The sequence below is a fragment of the Typopeltis vanoorti genome, chromosome 10 (genome assembly GCF_054136105.1).
Source record: "Typopeltis vanoorti isolate ZY-2024b chromosome 10, IOZ_Tvanoo_1.0, whole genome shotgun sequence".
NCBI classification, from domain to species: Eukaryota; Metazoa; Arthropoda; class Arachnida; order Uropygi; family Thelyphonidae; genus Typopeltis; species Typopeltis vanoorti.
Window position 1 is genome coordinate 125,291,318 of NC_143558.1, and position 18,215 is coordinate 125,309,532.

General features: G+C 35.6%; 1 protein-coding gene across 1 annotated transcript in view; it reads left to right on the forward strand.

The window, feature by feature from the left end:
• Positions 1–18,215, forward strand: part of LOC150102771 (trypsin-1-like) — a 109,735-nt gene that overhangs the window by 34,964 nt on the left and 56,556 nt on the right. Inside the window, exon 3 of the mRNA XM_090399391.1 lies at positions 12,853–12,941. Coding sequence (XP_090255517.1) covers positions 12,853–12,941 — 89 coding nt within the window. The remainder of the gene's footprint in view (positions 1–12,852; positions 12,942–18,215) is intronic.

The window sequence follows — 18,215 nt, forward strand, 5'->3', positions numbered from 1 at the left end:
TTTGCAACGAGTTGCCCTGGTGTTGTACCACCTTAACCCAGTCCTGAAGATACTTTCAGGCGCAAACTGTGTTTGCTCACACTTGGATAAAGGATTAAACTAAATTTATTATACAATTTCTATGCTATATGGGAACTTCCTAATTAATCACCAGTATAAATTATGTCACTGTTGATCACAAGGTGATCATTCTTATGTTACTAATCTGTGGAGAACTCCATTTGAAATGTTTTAAGAATATGAAGTAGTGGCTGTTCTTGTCTATGGTATTTGATTGTTTTAGGCAGAAAGGTTAAGTTCCCATCATGTGGTCTGATTTCTGCAACTTTGGGGGTGGGGGGGGTATTGTCAGCATTATTTGGTTACATGATGTATAGATAAATCTTTACACTTGCACTAATGCTGATGGGTTCTACAAGGCTAATCTATCACCCACTTTTGGGTGACAATTTTATGAAATGGCGTGCTTAAGGGTCAAAGCTGTATAACTGAGAGGAGACCTCCACATAGCCTTTAAAGGAATGTGGAGAACCGACCAGGGCTTCTGACCTAATGTCCAATCCTCACTTTCTCGTGGTGCACTGTGTTGGGTATCTACCTGGATACTGAAAGAACGAGGATGAGATGGCAATTTGGGATTTAACCGACACATTGTATTCTTATTAGCTTAAACCAAAACACAAAATGATGGTACAACATGACAAAATTTCATGCGGGCTGGTGCATCGCCCAGTTAAACAAGGCCCCGTTGTTTTTGAGGAACCAGGGAGAACATCAAAGTCAGCTACTAGAACAAACTCTAAAACACACCCCAACTCAATATCACCAGAGTTGAAGATTGGTACTATCAATAAGGAGCCTGAATGGCAAAGAAATGGAGCTAGCTGAGGAATTAGTTAAGTACCAAATCAACATAATAGGAATGACAAACACAAAAAGACAAACTGATGAGATCTTTCTGAGCAGTAAATACAAAATGTTATATTCAGGCAATGACAATCAAGGAAAAGGAGTAGCCATGATATTCAACACTAAATATGAGGCTAATCTTCTTGAATGGCAGGCAGTCTCGAGTAGAGTGATGTGGGCAGATATCAGAACGGGGAACTGGACAATGAGACTTTTTTGCCTATGATCCCCCAGAAGGCTCTACTAAAGTAGAAGTGTAGGAATTTTTTGAGGTTCTAGAGAAAGCTACTGACACAATAAAAAAGGAAAAGTTCATCTTTGTTGGGGATCTAAATAGCAGAGTAGGAAGTGATTGTCAGACATGCAAAAATATTTTGGGAAAATTTGGAGAATAGAGCAAAGTAATAATGGCAAATACCTGTTGGATTTCTGCTCAGGACATGGACTGGTTATTACTAACACTGTGTTCCAACATAAAAATATGCACAAATTCACATGGAGAGAAGAGGCAAGGAATAAGAAATGTTTCATTGATTATGTTATTGTTGATAGTGATGTTTTGTCCCTGGTGCAGGACACCAGAGTGTACAGAGGATTTGAAATTGGAAGTTATCACTATTTAGTCTTGAGCAGGATAAAATTGAATTTCATATTGAAAAGAATAACATGTAAAAAGTTTTAAAGCGAATAAAAGTTGAGCAACTTTCAGATTTGAACTTTAGACTAAAATACACAAAGATTATTGAAGAAAAAACGAAAGAGTTTGAGAACAGGAACCAAACCTTGGAAATTCATTGGCAAACCTTGAAGAAAACACTGATTGATTCAGCCAGAGAGGCATGTGGTGAGGTTGTCTGCAAGGATAGAAAAGTCGGAACTCCATGGTGGACACAGGAAAGTAAAGAGGTAGTGAAGGAATAGAAGAAAACATATCAAAAGTTCTTAGCAAATAAGTCAGCTTGTGGTCTTAGAGAATGCAGAGACAAATGTAAGAAGGTTAAACGTTGTGCAAAACTATCTAAACAAAAGTCATTGAAAGACTTTGGTAAGAATATAGAAAATAAATATCAAGAAGGTGACAAGATATTCTGGAGGTTGTTGAAGCTCAAAAATGGAGGAAAGAGTGCTATAAAAGGAATTAAAGAAAAATTATATCCTTGATGTATGAAGTAATTACTTTGAAAAATTGCTAAATGAAACAGGCAGTGATGGTGCAGTGGCAAACACTTAACAGGGTTGCAGCCAGGAATACATATCCATACTTGAAGTAGAAAAATCCATCAAAGGTCTGAAATGTGGAAAGGCAGCAGGAGCAAATGATATTGGACCAAAATACTCAAGTATGGAGGTATAAAAATCTTACCGTCGCTGCACTGCATAGTTCAGAAGTCCTGGACAGAGGGACGAATTCTGGATGATTGGAGTAGAGCTCTCATAGTACCTATATATAAAAAGGGAAATAAAACTGAATGTGAGAATTACAGAGGTATTTCTCTACTAAGTGTTCCTGGTAAGATTTATGCAAGTATACTTGAGAAACGGTTGAGAAGGTGAAGAACAAGCTAGATTTAGGCCAAATAGAGGCTGTCAGGATCAGATTTTCACTTTACGACAAATAGTTGAGAAATCATGGAAATATAACAAAGATCTGTATTTCAGTTTTGTAATCTGGAAAAGGCATATGACAAAGTGTCTTTTCCAGAGCTACAAAATATCTAATATTCCCAAGAGAGAAGCCATTCAAAACGCTATAGTTAGATGGTGTCAGTGGGGCATAATATCAAGCATTACTTAGTCTTTATTTGAGTTGGAAGTCAGCAGTTAGAATTGAAGGAAGTACAGGAAGATGTAATGTTAAATCTAGTGTCAGGAAAGAATGTACATTATCCCCTCTGTTATTCATTATCTATATGAATCACATTATGAAGGAAAGTGGTATTAAACCTAATATCAAAATTGGAGATTTAATGTCATCTCTTTGTTTTATGCAGATGATGTTATACTTATAAATAAATCTGCTACAAGTCTAGAAGATTCCCTGACTACATTGAGTAACTTTTGTAATAGATATTATTATTATTATTATTACATCACACCTCCAGGGAGTCCAAAGACTCCTCGAGGGAGGCATCTACTCTACAACTCCTCATCTCACTACTCCACCAACCTTCATCATCTAATACCAACGCCATCTACCACCACTAGTACCTTCACAGACAATCGCAACATCCATTCCCACGGTGGGATTCAAACCCACAGCCTTTTGGCTGGAGAGCGGATACGCTAACCACTCAGCCAACCAGGCCGGCAAGAATATCCAGAGTGGTGATACTAAGGCAGATGCAATGGCGAGGTCATCTTTGCCTATAGGAGTTGCCAAAAGGTGTGCCACCTTATTATTAAATTACTCTGGATTTAGAGAAAGATGTTGGAAGTTTATTTTGCACTTGGTTAGAGTATAATAAATTTGGTTTAATCCTTTATCCAAGTGTAAACAAACATAGTTTGTGCCTGAAAATATCTTCGGAACTGAGGTAAGGTGGTATATCCCATGCAACTCAGAGCAACGGGGGACCTGCCTCCTACTGATAAGGCCTCAATAAAGGTCGAAACCGGTCTGGGTAGTGGTCCTTCCCTTAATGCATAGCAGTATACATGTCTGCAAGGAGATGTGCTTTGCATTATGGGAGATACTGAGACAAGGAGTGATGAGAGCTTGGTCCACCTTTGATCTGAGTTACCAGGGGATGTACCACCTTACCTCAGTCCTGAAGATATTTTCAGGTACAAACTTTGTTTGCTTACACTTGGATAAAGGATTAAACCAAATTTATTATTTCAGCTACTTGGGCATAATTTTTAGTGAAGATAGTAAATTAAATATAGAAATAGAAAACAGAATTAACAAAACTGGTATGGTAGGAAGTCAATTGAATAAATCTATATGGAATAAGAGAGAAATTAGTCAAAACACTAAATTTAGCTGTATACAAGATGGTGTTGAAACCAATTTTAACTTATGGATCTGAGAGTTGGGTCAGAAGTAAAAATACTTGACCAAAGATTAGAGACTGCAGATATGAGAGTCCTGAGAAAGATTAGAGGCATTGTCATCAATGCAATATCATATTAAATACGAGGATATTAGGAAAGAACTTAATGTTGTCAGCATCCAGGAATATGTTAGCAGAGCTAATCTCAGATGATATTATGAATATATGGCCACTTAAACAGAATGGAAAAGGAAAGATTAGCAAAACAAGTGTTTATTGCCAGGTTGGTAGGAAAAAGACCAAGATATAAGTGGATTGATATGGTAAAAAGTGCCTTAGAAGATAGAAATATAAGATCTGATAATCTTGGGGTCTTGACAGGTAACAGACTGATTTGGAGGAAAATTGTAGATAGAAAGTAATGATGTAAATTTTTCATATAGTACTATGACATCCTATTCCCTTGAGGGTACATGGCAGGAATTTGATAACCTTTTAGCAACTCGTATATGAAAATATGACTTCTACATTACCTCAACCTTGGTATCATCTCTTGGTGTGGCTCCCACTGAAGAGACCTCAATAAAGGCCGAAACTGGTCTGGATAGTGACCCTTCCCATAATGCATAACATTATACATACCTAAGGATACGTGCTTTGCATTATAGGATACTAAGGCAAGTGATGTGAAGTCATAAGCTTCTATATACAAGTTGCCCCAGTCCTGAAAATAGTTTAGGCGAAAACTTGTCTGCTTACACTTGATAAACGATTAAACCAAGTATATAATTTCTTGATATCTTTAATTCATAGTATAACCAGGTGGAAAAACTTCCAAGGACTATGGAATGTTGGCTGTGGAGAGAGGTTGAAGAAATGTCGATTTGCAGAATTTAGGGGATAGGAGGAAAAGAGGTGATATGATAGACATTTAAGTTAGCGAGAGGATTTTATTGGATTATAAAAAGAGTTATAATACCGGAATAAGCTCGCATAAAATATTATTTTATTATTAGTATAATTTTCGCCTAAGTATCAAAGGCATCTTCAGTACATATAAAAAGCTAATTGAACAATAACTGATGATTTCAAAAGGTGCCACCCAAGTAACTAATGTATAACTGGAAGGTAATTTTTGCCTAAGTATCTTGAGCAAAAATTATACTTATATAATAATATTTTACGCGAGTTTATTCCCATATTATAATTTATTTAAATATGCCTACTCACGGTATTTCCTTATTGAAACAAATAATAATAATAATAAAACGCACTTCCTTTCAGATGTGCATAATTGTATGCATTAAGAGAGGGTCACCACTCAGACTGGTTTCTTTTATTCAGGTCTCATAAGTGGGAGCCAGTCCCAGGAAGATACAGAGATTGAATTTAATGCAGAAGTCATATTTCTGATAGTAATAGTAGTAAAAAGGTGCATAACCTTATACAAATATCTTTGATCCAGAGTACTTTAATAATAGACATTTTTGCTGTTTGTGTATGAGAAATGAGACTTCTGCATTAAATTCAACATTTTTATCGTACTGGATTCCACTTATGAAACCTCAGTAAAGGTCAAAACCTGTATGGATAGTGATCCTCCCTTAATGCATAGTATTATGCATGTCTGAAAGGAAGTGCACTTTGTTTTATGGGATACTAAGGCAATTGATGTGAAGTCCATCTACCTGTATATATTGGGTTGGCAAATAAGTTCGTTTGGTTTATGCGTTAGTACAAGTTTACGCCGCTTCGCCTGTTGCTGTTGTTGCGCTACCGTGCAATGCTATTGCGCAGTCGAAAGGTGACATTTCACCTAATTTTCTAGTGAATTTTTGTTCTGCCTACTTCAGTTGCGTGTCTGTAACATATTTTTAGTAATGGAAGGAAATAACGTTCATTACCAGCATATTTTGCTTTTTTATTTCAAAAAAGGCAAACGAGTTGCAGAGGCCCATGAAAAAAATGAGCGTATATGGGGATGGTACCTTAACAGAACGCGTATGCCAAAAGTGGTTTGCCAAATTCCGTTCTGGAATTGCACCCATAGAAGATCATACTCGCTGTGTGGTGGGATTATAAAGGTGTTATCCACTACGAGGTGTTACCATCAGGCAGAATGATTGATTCAACTCTCTATTGCTCACAGTTAATGCGACTGGCCCATGCAATTAGCACAATGTCCTGAATTGGTAAATTGGAAAGGAGTTGTCTTTCACCACGACAACGCTAGACCCCCCACACATTATTAACAACCTGGAGTAAATTGTTAAGTCTTGGCTGGGATGTTTTGCTGCATCCTCCCTATTCACTGGACCTGGCACCTTCTGATTACCACTTATTCTGATCATTGCAGAATTCTCTGAATGGGAAAACCTTTGCTAATGAGGAGGCTGTCAAAAGACACCTGGATCAGTTTTTCTCCAGTAAACCTCCAGGAGTTTTATGAACATGGCATAATGAAGTTGGTGGAAGATGTCATTGATAAAGAGAGTCAATATATAACTGACTAGTATGTATTATTATATATATTAAATAAAATGTTTCATTCCACTCTGAAAAACCAACGAACTTATTTCCTAACCCAATACAAGCATCTTAGTTCTGAAGATACTTCACATGCAGACTTGTTTAGTTTATACTTAGATAAAAGATTCAACAAAAATATACTTTCTTGGCAAGTATAATTCATTACACTTCTACCCTACATATTCTCCAAAGACCATGGACACATTCCTATGTTTTATTGTTGAGGTATTTTTTTAATACTTTTTTTATATTTTAATATTTTTTTTAATACTTTGAATGCACTGCTGATATTCTTTCCATCTAGCAACTGATATCATGGGATCAAACTTGGTATTCTCCTAAGTTGGTCATAATTTACTGCTTTATAGTTGAGCATGTAACCTTTTCTTCTGAATGGAACACCCATATATTCAACTACTTCCCAAGTCAGTCCAGCTTGTCCTTCTCACCAACTGGTGGCAAGACAGTCCCATCTTTAACTGAAATCCCCCTCTGACTATAATCAGGTCTAACGCTACTTGATCTACAGTTTTTCTTCTCTTGCATGCTGCTTGAAGCTGTCTCACCCCAGCTTAATAAATTTGGCTTCATTCTTCTCATGAGATTTCATTATTGCTCAAATCACTGTTCAGATGATTAAGTTTGCCCATAATGATTAATAAGTACCCATTAGGTTGATGTGCCAATGCATTTCATTGTTGCCAGCAATGGATTTACTAGGTCTGTAATAACACCCCATTGTGTATTTAATTGTGTTAGACTCAACCTCACACCAGAGCTTTAAACTCTATGCTAAATGGAAAATTGTTTTATTACTATTGCATTCATGGCTTTCTACCCTAACTAGAGTCAAATCATCTGATACATTAGTAACACATACCTTCCTCTCCTGTCTTGTCTGTCCTTCCTAAAAATACTGTACTTTTTAAAAAAAAAAAAAAAAAATAAAATAATTGATACCATTTAGCACATCTCCTTTTGAGAGCCAAGTTTCCTTAATTGTTGCAATCTGGGGCCATATCATATTCACCAAGGTTGCAAACTCAACCCATTTCTTCTTGATACTCCTGACATGTTTATACAGATGTAAGTTATCTCTATCCTCTCTTTGAATATTCACCTCTGTAGTCTTCATGATGTGGCTGGAAAACTTGCAGATCTCCATTCATATCTAATGCTTCACTTATGCAGCCATCCTTGCATGTATTAGCAAGCTCATTACCTCCACGATTATGTGGATTTGTGTCATTAACAGTTTCATAACTTACTTAGTTGCTCTTATGCATAGATTCTCATCATGATCTATTCTTGCTGACTCTGTATTAAACCTCCTACCAATGAATAATTTCTCCATACTCTTGGCGCTAAGCAAATTGAAGCACAGGCTATCCCTCTTGCATGAATCCATTCTTCCCTCAGACTTGCTCCACACACCCAAAAACTTGCAACTATTTCTTCTATGCAGCCTATGCATAAAAGAAATGGTTGGAATAGAATATTCAATCAATATTTTATTAATTGAATTTTGAAAATTGAATTAAATTAAGGAAGTTGGTGACATGTAAGAGCATAGCTGGAAAAATAAGTAGCAAGTTGATTAGGTATGACAAATGAATTGGAGGAACAGTAGAGATTATGAATGGCTAGATAGTAGAACTGTATGGCATAAGATATGCATTTCATGATTGTATGCAGTGATTTAAAAGAAATTGGGCTAATTTTAGCAGGCTTACTGGACATTAGAAGCAATTGTTTTTGGTTGAGAGGAGGTGAGAAGTCAAGAGTGGATACAGGTATCAGTGTGATAATGGCAATTGAAATGGAAAAATGGGTCAGTGAAAAGGGTTAGGGACAAAGTGAAAAGGATCAGACTGAAGTAAGATATGTAGCAGCTAGAATAAAGTGAACAGAGGTGGGATGATCTTAGTATGCTCGTTTTATCTGAAATGTACTAATGGAAGGGAAAAGGTTTGCAAAGTTGTGGACTTACAAGGCAGCACAAAATGACAGGGAGAGAGTGAGCAAGTCTTCACTTTGGCTTCTCATTTTCAAGGAATATGAGAAATATTGAATTTGAGTTTGTGACATTGATTCAGTTTGTTCCAGGATTATTTGCATATGCAGAACTTGTTAACTGAGGATGATTTGTGCAGGTGAGAATAGATTTGAAGAAATGTAGAATCTTTCTGGAGGACTAGAAGGGACAGAAAAAGCAGGGCACTGTTAATGATAGTAGATAGAGGAAGTTAGTTTGTTTTGGTTGAGGTGAATGATGGCATTTGGCTTTTAAAATAAGACATTAATAAACTAGAAAATGTATAAGACAAGAACTGAAATATCTAGACACACTAGTTAGGCATGAAAAATATAGTACTGGAAGCAATGACCTGAATTTTGGAGTTCCTTCTAGCGTCCCCCTGCTACATGCTAAGGTGTGATAGAGGCAAAGTAAAACTTCACTGTTGAATTTGGCAATAGCCTCAGAGGATGTTATTGTGAATGAAGTATTAACACTACCACCAATCAATGAGAGTAACTGCCAACTTGAAATACTGACTTTGGAAGTAATCAAGCAGAGGTTTTGGCTAAAAAGGGATATGTTATAGAACTGAGTGGGTGATTATGGAAAACTTTAGTCAACTTACATCAGTGCTGTGGAATAATGAACCATGAGGTAAGCAGATTGCTGGACATGAAAATTCACTAAAACGCATCTAATACAGGCTAAAAATTTATATCAAGAGGCAGGTGGATAAATAAGGTAGGAATGAAATGGATGAACAATGAAATTAAGCAAGCACAGTGATTAAAAATTGTTATCTTAGATAACTGACAATTATCATGGAAAGACGAGAAAAGTGACAAGCATGAAAGTTGAGGGAAAAAAAAAAACAGTATGAGAGGAAATTTGCCAGTTAGACCAAAGAAAATCCTAAGGAAGTTCTTCTATAAGATGGTAAACAAGAAAAAGAAATCATGAGAGGAAAGCATCAGTGGATTTTAGATGGCAAAGTGATTGTTGCAGGAGATGTAGTTATTTTGTGAGTAGTTGTCAGAGTATTTCATACAAGTGGCACTATGTAATCCACAGAAGGGAGGTAATACTAGAAAGAATTGAAAGTGTATAAAGTATTAAGTCAGATATCAATAAGGCTGTAGGATTAGATACTGTATGTATTTTTAAATAATGGCTAGGAGTTGAATGTATTGTCCACTTGGTTGTTTAATGAATCTTGCTATAGTAAGAGTTCCTGAAGAAATGGAATGAAGGCAAAATTGGCTATGAGAGAGAGAGAGAGAGAGAGAGAGAATGCTTAGGTTTGCAAAATAATTTATGTATATGCAGTTTCTTATTTAATTAGACAAACACATGAAAGGTTTCAAAAGCTATAGCACATTGGTGCCATGTGGGGGGTAAAGAGCATAAAAAAACAAGGAATTGGTTTCTTGAAAAAGCTGAAGGTAGTAGCTTTTGAAGAAGTGGGAGAAATGTTTTATTATAAAAATTATGGTAACAACTACTGTAGAGTAAAACTTTAGTTTAATATAAACCAAAATAATCGCTCGACATTTCGACCTTCACATTAAGGTCATCATCCGGAGCATACACATATATACAAAGAAACAAGCTACAGTATACACTCTACATGGTATGCTAAAGTTGCATTGATTTGGTCAACCATTAAAACTTCTTGCCTGACCTCTGGTGAAAAAAAAAAAAACCTTACTACATCAATGCTAGAGTACTGTTATTATCATCTATCAGGTTAGAAAAATAAATTAAGCTAGAGAGCAACATGTTCACACAAAGTTACTCATCCAGACAGTATGGATGGTGGCCAATAAAAGCTGAAATAATTACTTAGTCCTAAAGTTTTACTGAAAAATTTGAACTAAGTTGGTTGAATGTGTGCCATCCAAATTCTTGGAATTTTAATGCCACCATTATTGTTAAGATTAGGATGGTTAATCAAAATTTTAATTCGTTTTCCAGCAAAGCCTGACTTTAGGACTCTAAGCAGTTATTTCAGCTTTTATTGGCCACCATTGACTATTTGGTTTAATTTATATGTATACTTAAGAGTTACTTTGTGTGATTATGTTGCTCTCTAGCTATTTGGTTACAAAAATAATTTATTTTTGTAACCAAATAGATGATGATGATGATAACAGGACTCACTCTAGCATTGATGTAGTAGGATTTTTTTTCACCAGAGGTCAGGCCAGTAGTTTTAATGGTTGACCAAATCAATATAATTTTAGCATACCATGTAGATTGTAGTGCAGCTTGTTTCTTTATATATGTGTATACTCGAGATGATGACCTTAATGTGAAGATTGAAACATGGAGTGATTATTTTGGGTTATGTTAAACCGTAGTTTTACTCTAACATGGTAGTAGTTTCCATAATTTTCATAATGAATTCTGATCACCATGTAACCATGAATGAGAGAAATGTTTGTTTTGTTCAATGAAACAGGTGGATGGAAGAGAAGTTAGTTTGAAACTGGGCAGTAAATGAATGTGGACCATTTACCACCCACTTGGTTAGTGTTTTTGGTGGAATGTGGAGGAATGATACTAGCCAGTTCAACAGAATTTTCTGTGGAAATACCTGCAGAAAGAGAACACCCGTGAGAGTAATTGGAGTGAATCTGTGGTGGAGGGAATAATCAATTAATTGCATTGCTCTCTTTTGAATAAAATCAAGGATTCTAAGTATACTGCTCCAATGGGTGAACAGTATTCCAGAGTGGGATTTTAGGATTTATAACATTAGTTGTTATACAGGTGAGAAGTAGCACAAAAAGTTATTTTGGAGGTGGAGATGCTAGATGTATTAATGCTGCTAACCTTTCTGGTTCAAGAATGGAACTTTTGATTTTATTTGAAAATCTGAATTATAGAGTCACAAGAAGTTAAGCAAGATCATTTTTGTGAAAGGTAAGGACTGTGTTTTGGTTATTATTATTATTACGTGACACCTCCAGGGAATCCAAAGATTCATCGAGGGAGGGCACCACTCCATCCACCAACTACAATGAACCACAACTACACCGACATCTACCACCCACCAGTATTCAAGGATAGCAAGGAGATCAGTTTAAGACATTGATAATAGAAGTTTTTGTAGCTACAAGGTTTAAATGATGAAGGAAGTGTACTGACATCACCAAAAAATAGTTTGGATTTGATATATGTGAGAGATTATACAGAAGGGAGAGCTCTGGTGTATACACCAATATTGATGAGAAAATGTGAGCAGAGGAAGCTGGCAACCGATTGCAAGAAGGCAGATCATGAGATAATAGTTTGCAGGTATATATGAGGGGAAGGATCGAGAGAGAGAGGCTAGGACTAGAATAGAGGATTGAATTGATCTACATGAAATCTACTTTCATTTTATGAAAAAAATAATGAATATATTGGATCAAGTTAGCTCATATATAGTGCTTTCCTTTGTGAAGGAATTTGACAGATGAAAGGTAAGTTGGTCTACAAGTTAGAGAGGTTAAATCGGATAACAGATTGAGATAAGAGATTGGTTGGATGGGGAATGGATACCCATGCAGAAAAGTCAGCAGTGTAATGTCATAGGGTTCTGTTCCTGCTTGTTATTTCACTAGGACTGATATGAAATATTCAACTGTTTGCCAGTAATGCAAGTTTGAGATACAAAAGGTGATGTCATTCATTTCAGGAAGATATAGGCGGCTTATGAATGGACTTTTCATATGAAGGTGCTAAGTGCAGAAGTGAAATTCGGTGTACTCCAGTGGTGGAATTGTACTCTAGGAGGTGGTTGTGATAAGAGACTTGAAGATGGCTAACAAACCTGATCTTTAAGTGGTATGTTGTAAGAATTAAGAAACTGCATAATATATTTTGCTCTACTGGCCTTGTTTATGTTGCATCTAGATTGTTGCATGGAGACTTGACCTGGTATTTGTTGTACTAAGGAAAATTTAAGAAAATTCCTGAGATGGTAAGCCAGTCTCACAACTTAGGCATGTTGAGGAAATCTAAATTAGAGCTTAGCAGATTATTAGAAGAGATATGATAAAGTTCTTAAAGTTGATGAAGGAATTTTACTATCAGTATGGAAAGGATTATATATATAGTGGAGGTAGTGTGAATATGTGGTCATTCTTAGTTGTGTTAAGAGTATGAGAAAAAGTAGAATGAAAAGTTTTTACAGCTTTAGTTGCTCTTTGGTAGGTGAATAAGTTTAATCTATGATAAAACATTGCTGGTGAGTAAGACCTACTATAATAAGTCTGATCTATTCCAAAGAAGTGTATTAATAATTTCCACTAATTGATAGTTTTTGTTTTCATATGAATACATACATGATCATAACAAACATGACTAAGAAAACATTTGATCTGGGAACGTTTAATGATTTTTTCCCTCCCTTAGGTATCCATCAGATTGCATGATGCACATTTTTGTGGGGGAGCCATACTGGATGATCGATGGATCATTACAGCTGCACATTGTGTATACAGGTGAGAAGATTTTTATTTTTATCCAGGCTTCTTCAGGAAGTTGAACTTCTCAATAATCTGTGACCTTTTCAGGTCACACATTGCTTAAGTACATATATTTTTTTTATTTGAAACATTCATCAAAGATTCACTCACAACATCCACTGGCCTTCTATTACACACACATATGCACGCGTGTGCATATGCCATGAGAACCTAGATCTCACCATGAGCTGTAAAATCTCGCTTGTCTATACTGTTAATCCTGTTGCGTGGTCCTTCTCCAATAATTACTGAAAGTTTGACCACATTCCCTCGGTCTGTCCTCATATGCACAATTCCATAAAGCTAAATATCATCTTCATTGTCTTCTTCTGGGCAATGAGGATGCTATTTGGTTTCAACTAGCTACTTATAAATGCTATTAACTTCATACTAATTGCCTTTGCATTCCATAATGCAAAGCACACTTCCCTTTGAACATGTATATTACTGTGCCTTATGGAAAAGTTTTTTGTCACTTGGTTATTGATAACCAAATGAAAAAAATTTTATGCAACTATCTGTGATACAGATTATTTTAAAAATGTGATTATATGTCATTTTATTACTTGTATATGGGAAAATATGGCGTCTATTAATTTAGCTTCAGTATCTTCGTGGGTCTATCTTCCACCAAGGAGACCTCAATAAAAGTTGAAACATTTGTCTATAGAATCTGTATAGCTGACAATGATTCTGTGCCAGAAATGTTGTTGTTTATGATCCTTTACTTTTCATCGTCAAGTAAATGAATATTATTATTCAGACCAAACTCAGTTTCATTAATATACAAGTTAAACTGCAATTTCCATATATTCCTCTTTGATACCTGTCATTTAGCCACTCTCCTATCATGTCTCAAGCCTGTTTTGTAAACCCATCCATTTTAGTTTGTACCAGCAATGGAATCTTGTCAAATGCCTTTAGTAAAATGCTGCATAATATCCATTCCTCTTATCTAGCTCTGCAGTTACTCTAGTTATCAAATACAAGCAAATTGTTTCAACCAAGACCTAATTTTAACAAAGTTACACCATCCTTTATAGATGACTTGAAGTACTTATCTGCATACACCTACAGCCCTGGATATAGACCAAGGAAGATACTGGAGAAGATAATCCTAATTATCTTCTCCAGCACTTCATGACCATTCCAGAGATATATTGGTCTATGATTGGTTGCTTTCTGTCATGGCTCTATCTTTCTATAATGGAAATATATATTTTCCAGCACTTCATGACCATTCCAGAGATATATTGGTCTATGATTGGCTGCTTTCTGTCCTGGCTCTATCTTTCTATAATGGAAATATATATTTCGATATTATATATATATAATATCTTTCTATCGTTCTTTTTCACCCCCTTTTTTGTTGTTTGTTAGGAACCATGCTTGTTTGACTCAACTTGAATAATCAAGTCAGAGGCATTTCAAATTTTCTTGCACATTCCTTCAGCACCTTTGCTGATAGATAATTGCTGAAGGAATGGTGTGTTTTAATCAAGCTCTTACAGAAGCTTTATCTCCATCTCTTTTTTCGCTATTTCTTTCACATAACTCATTCCTGTATCCAGATAGCAAATTGGTCTGCCTAGGATGTATACCTTATTAAAATGATTACTTAACTTGGCTATTTCTAAAGCATTTTACACTTCCTATTTCCACATTTACTAAGATTATGCGTCCATGTTCATCTGTCCTTTTACTTGCCATAGTGAAAATTTCTCTAATTTCATTTTGCCTAATTTATTTTTATAGTTGCATTACAGCTTCTTTACTGGGACTGTCTCCTCTCCTACTCTCTCTCTCTCTCTCTCTCTCTCTCTGTCTGTCTGTCTGTCTGTCTGTCTGTGTTATGTGTGTGCATGTGCATGCATCATTTGGAAGTTAGAAATGCACTGACAGATATGGATAAGGAAGTTCTCTCTTTTTATTAGACTTTGATATGAACACATCTGGACTGCAGTGCAAGGATTTCATTGCCTGGGATTCTCAGGAATGAGGAAGTTTGTTGGGAAAGATCTGGAAGCAAGTTAACTAGTCTGTAGAGTAATTTCTATAAGGATACATTGAAGATTTGTGAGTTAAAAGGTTTGGTTGATTGAAGGAAAAAAAAAAGGGAATAGGAAGGAAGGAAACAAGATATTATAAGGAAGATTCAGAAGATATTTGTCAGCACATGATAGGATAGTAGAATACATTGTCACTCCTGGAAGTTATACAAGAGTGTGGTTAATATAGAAGAGTACTAGGTTTTGTGCTTGGAGAGTGGTGAATTAGTAGAATGGATTGCCAAAAATAGTTGAGTCATTTGCCAGTGAATGAATTTCAGGAGAACCATAATAGGCATTGTGTTGAATGATGAGAGGCCACATTAACCATGACAAGTGTTTGGATTCATGGTCAATATTTGCATAGTAGTAATAACTGAAGTGAGTTCTAACTCCTGATTAGTTTCAATTTAAATGTTTATTTTACAATCATGAAGTTAGTATTTTACACTGAATGCTAATTCTCAATGCTTGACATTGTTGTAGATATACTTCTTGCAAGAAATCAGATCCACATTGATGGGATGATCCTGGCAGTTATCAGATTTATACTGAGCTACCTATATAAAGATAGGTACACACAAATTTGCACTACTGGATGTGTACCACCCCCAAAGTTGTCATTATTTTGCCATTTGGATGTGAAAAGACCAACCTGTTTAGATTCAACATTTTTTGACGATTTGGGATAGTTAAGCACTTTCTACCACTTTATAAGATTTTTTTTAGCTAATACCATAAGAGCTATTTACAGTAGAGGTAGGGTTTTTCTCTCATTATGAAATTTATGCAGTTGGTAAAATTCCTTCTTTTTTGGCAGACTCAAAGTATAGCATCTATCCATTTCTAAAAATAAAAAAAAAGCTGGCTTGATTAGCTAAATATTTTTAGTGATCATCTATAGAATCAACTGGACAAAAATGGTAGGCACAGTCACCCATAAATCAAAGTTAAGAGCTAAAGGATTTAATGTTATTGTTGAGACCTTAATTATCCTAATATACACAACTGCATTCACTTTTATAAACTTTACATAGCTAATGCTTTTATGGTTTACTGCTTTGGTTTTGCACAAGCCCATATGTCTCTCTTGCTTATATTGTATTATTTATAGTTAATACTGAAGTGCGTTGCTAATGAAATGTTATCAAAGTATGATTCACTTATAGCAGACACTGTTGTACACTTGCTCACTTTAATAAACTATTGAAAAATTCTAACTGAAGCTCCATAGGTGCAAAGCTATGCTAAAAGAAATTCATTGTAACAAATTATTCCTGTGGCCCTTAGGAGTTTTTTTTAATAGTGAGTCAGCTGTATTTTATTTTCTGATGCAATTGCTCTTAATCCATTTTTAACTTCGGTCAGATCAGCATCATCTTGTCAGATATGCATCTTTACAGTTCCAGTATTTGTGATTTATATACATTATTTTCATTTTTATTTAACCATTAAAAGAAATCATAATGAATGATAAAGTTCAGAAGCATGGCTAGATGCTTGATGATAGTGAAAGAAATATGAAATTTATCTTCAATCAAGAGGTCTTTGCTTAATATATATTAACTGTAAGATAAATTGTTTTTGCTCATTTATTTGGCCACTTTTATTTTTATAGTAATTGTCAATTATGTTCATGCTTATAATTAAAGCTGTATGAGAATTATGGTTTTCATGATGAAAAATTCAGATAGAGGGATTACTAGCACTGAATTGGCATTATGTATTGTCATCTCTTGCTATATAGCAAACACTGTTGTAATAGATTCAATTACTGTATTAGATTATCAATAAGGCCCAACCAAAATCACATAGATAGCAACTACATTCGTTTCCATAAATTAAAAACAAAAGAGAAATATCGTAATAACTCAGAGGGGGGGGGGACATCTGATACACATGTGAATAGTGATAATGAGATTGGTTATTGTGTAGAAATGATTAGTGCTGTCAGTAGTATGCACAAATAAGCCACAGCATAAAAGCAGATTTGGAGTACTTTTCCATTTTGTGTCTGGAGTGAGAACAAGACATTTCATGATAATAAAATTCTTGGATGCAGCTGCAAGCCATTCACTTCACTGAATGGGGAACCAATTCCAACAGTTACAAACAGTATCCTGGAGAAGCAGTAAAGGTCATGGGCTAGAACTGCAGTGGATGACCAATATCTCTTACCTGCTTACCAAAATAGAATGATACTCCAAATCAGCTGTGAATTGACATCGCATCCACTGTGGGCAGAAGGTTAAAGCTGGTTTATGCTAGGCAACTGGTAATCTGCATGCCCTATCCTTGCACCACAGGAGAGAATGTTTGAAATGGGCTGGCTTCCATGTCGTCTAGACCCAAGACCAGTGGTAGTTGGTATTGTTTACAGAAGAATCCTGATTTACTCTACAAAATGATACTAGGTGTGCTCTGATTGGGAGAGAAGCAGGGACATTATCCCTCTAATATCCATGAAAGGGATACTTATGATGGAGGTATCGTGATGGTTTGAGGATGCATCTCATTCGGTAAACTTGCCAACCTGTGTGCTTCCTGGTGGAACCACGAATGCTGAAACTCAGACAAGGTCCTGGACCCCTATGTTCTCATCAGTATGTGGGTGAGATGAGGGAGACATTTATCCTATAAGATATATGTTCATCCTCATTGAGTAAAGCTTGTGGACCAGTATCTTTTCAAAGAGGCTATTGTACATAGGGACTGGCCAGCATGGTATCTTGATCTTAATCCTATTGAATATGTCTGGGATGCTCTAGGTAGATGTGTTGCTGTTCTCAATTCTCCCCTCATCAAAACCTTGAGAGATGTAGAGAGCTTTGCAGAAGCCATGGTTATTACCAAATAAGCTCCTAGATACCATTATTAGCAACATGAAAAAATGTTGTGAGCACTGTATTTCTATGAGGGATGACCATGTTCTTTATCCAGGCATTTTAACCACTTGTTTTTGACTCTCTTTCATGTACCAATTTTCAATAAATTAAACTATTCATTTTCAATTTTTGTTAGTGTTTCTTTCAAATCTAATATCATACTGCTTTTCACTGAATTGCATAAAAATTCATCATACAATTTTTGAGTCATTGTGGTTTTTTTGCTTTCTTCCTTAATTTATAGAATCCAGTGTATTATATAGAAAATCTGACCATAGCAGACTATCCACTGTGACAAACTATCTTTTGAATAGTTC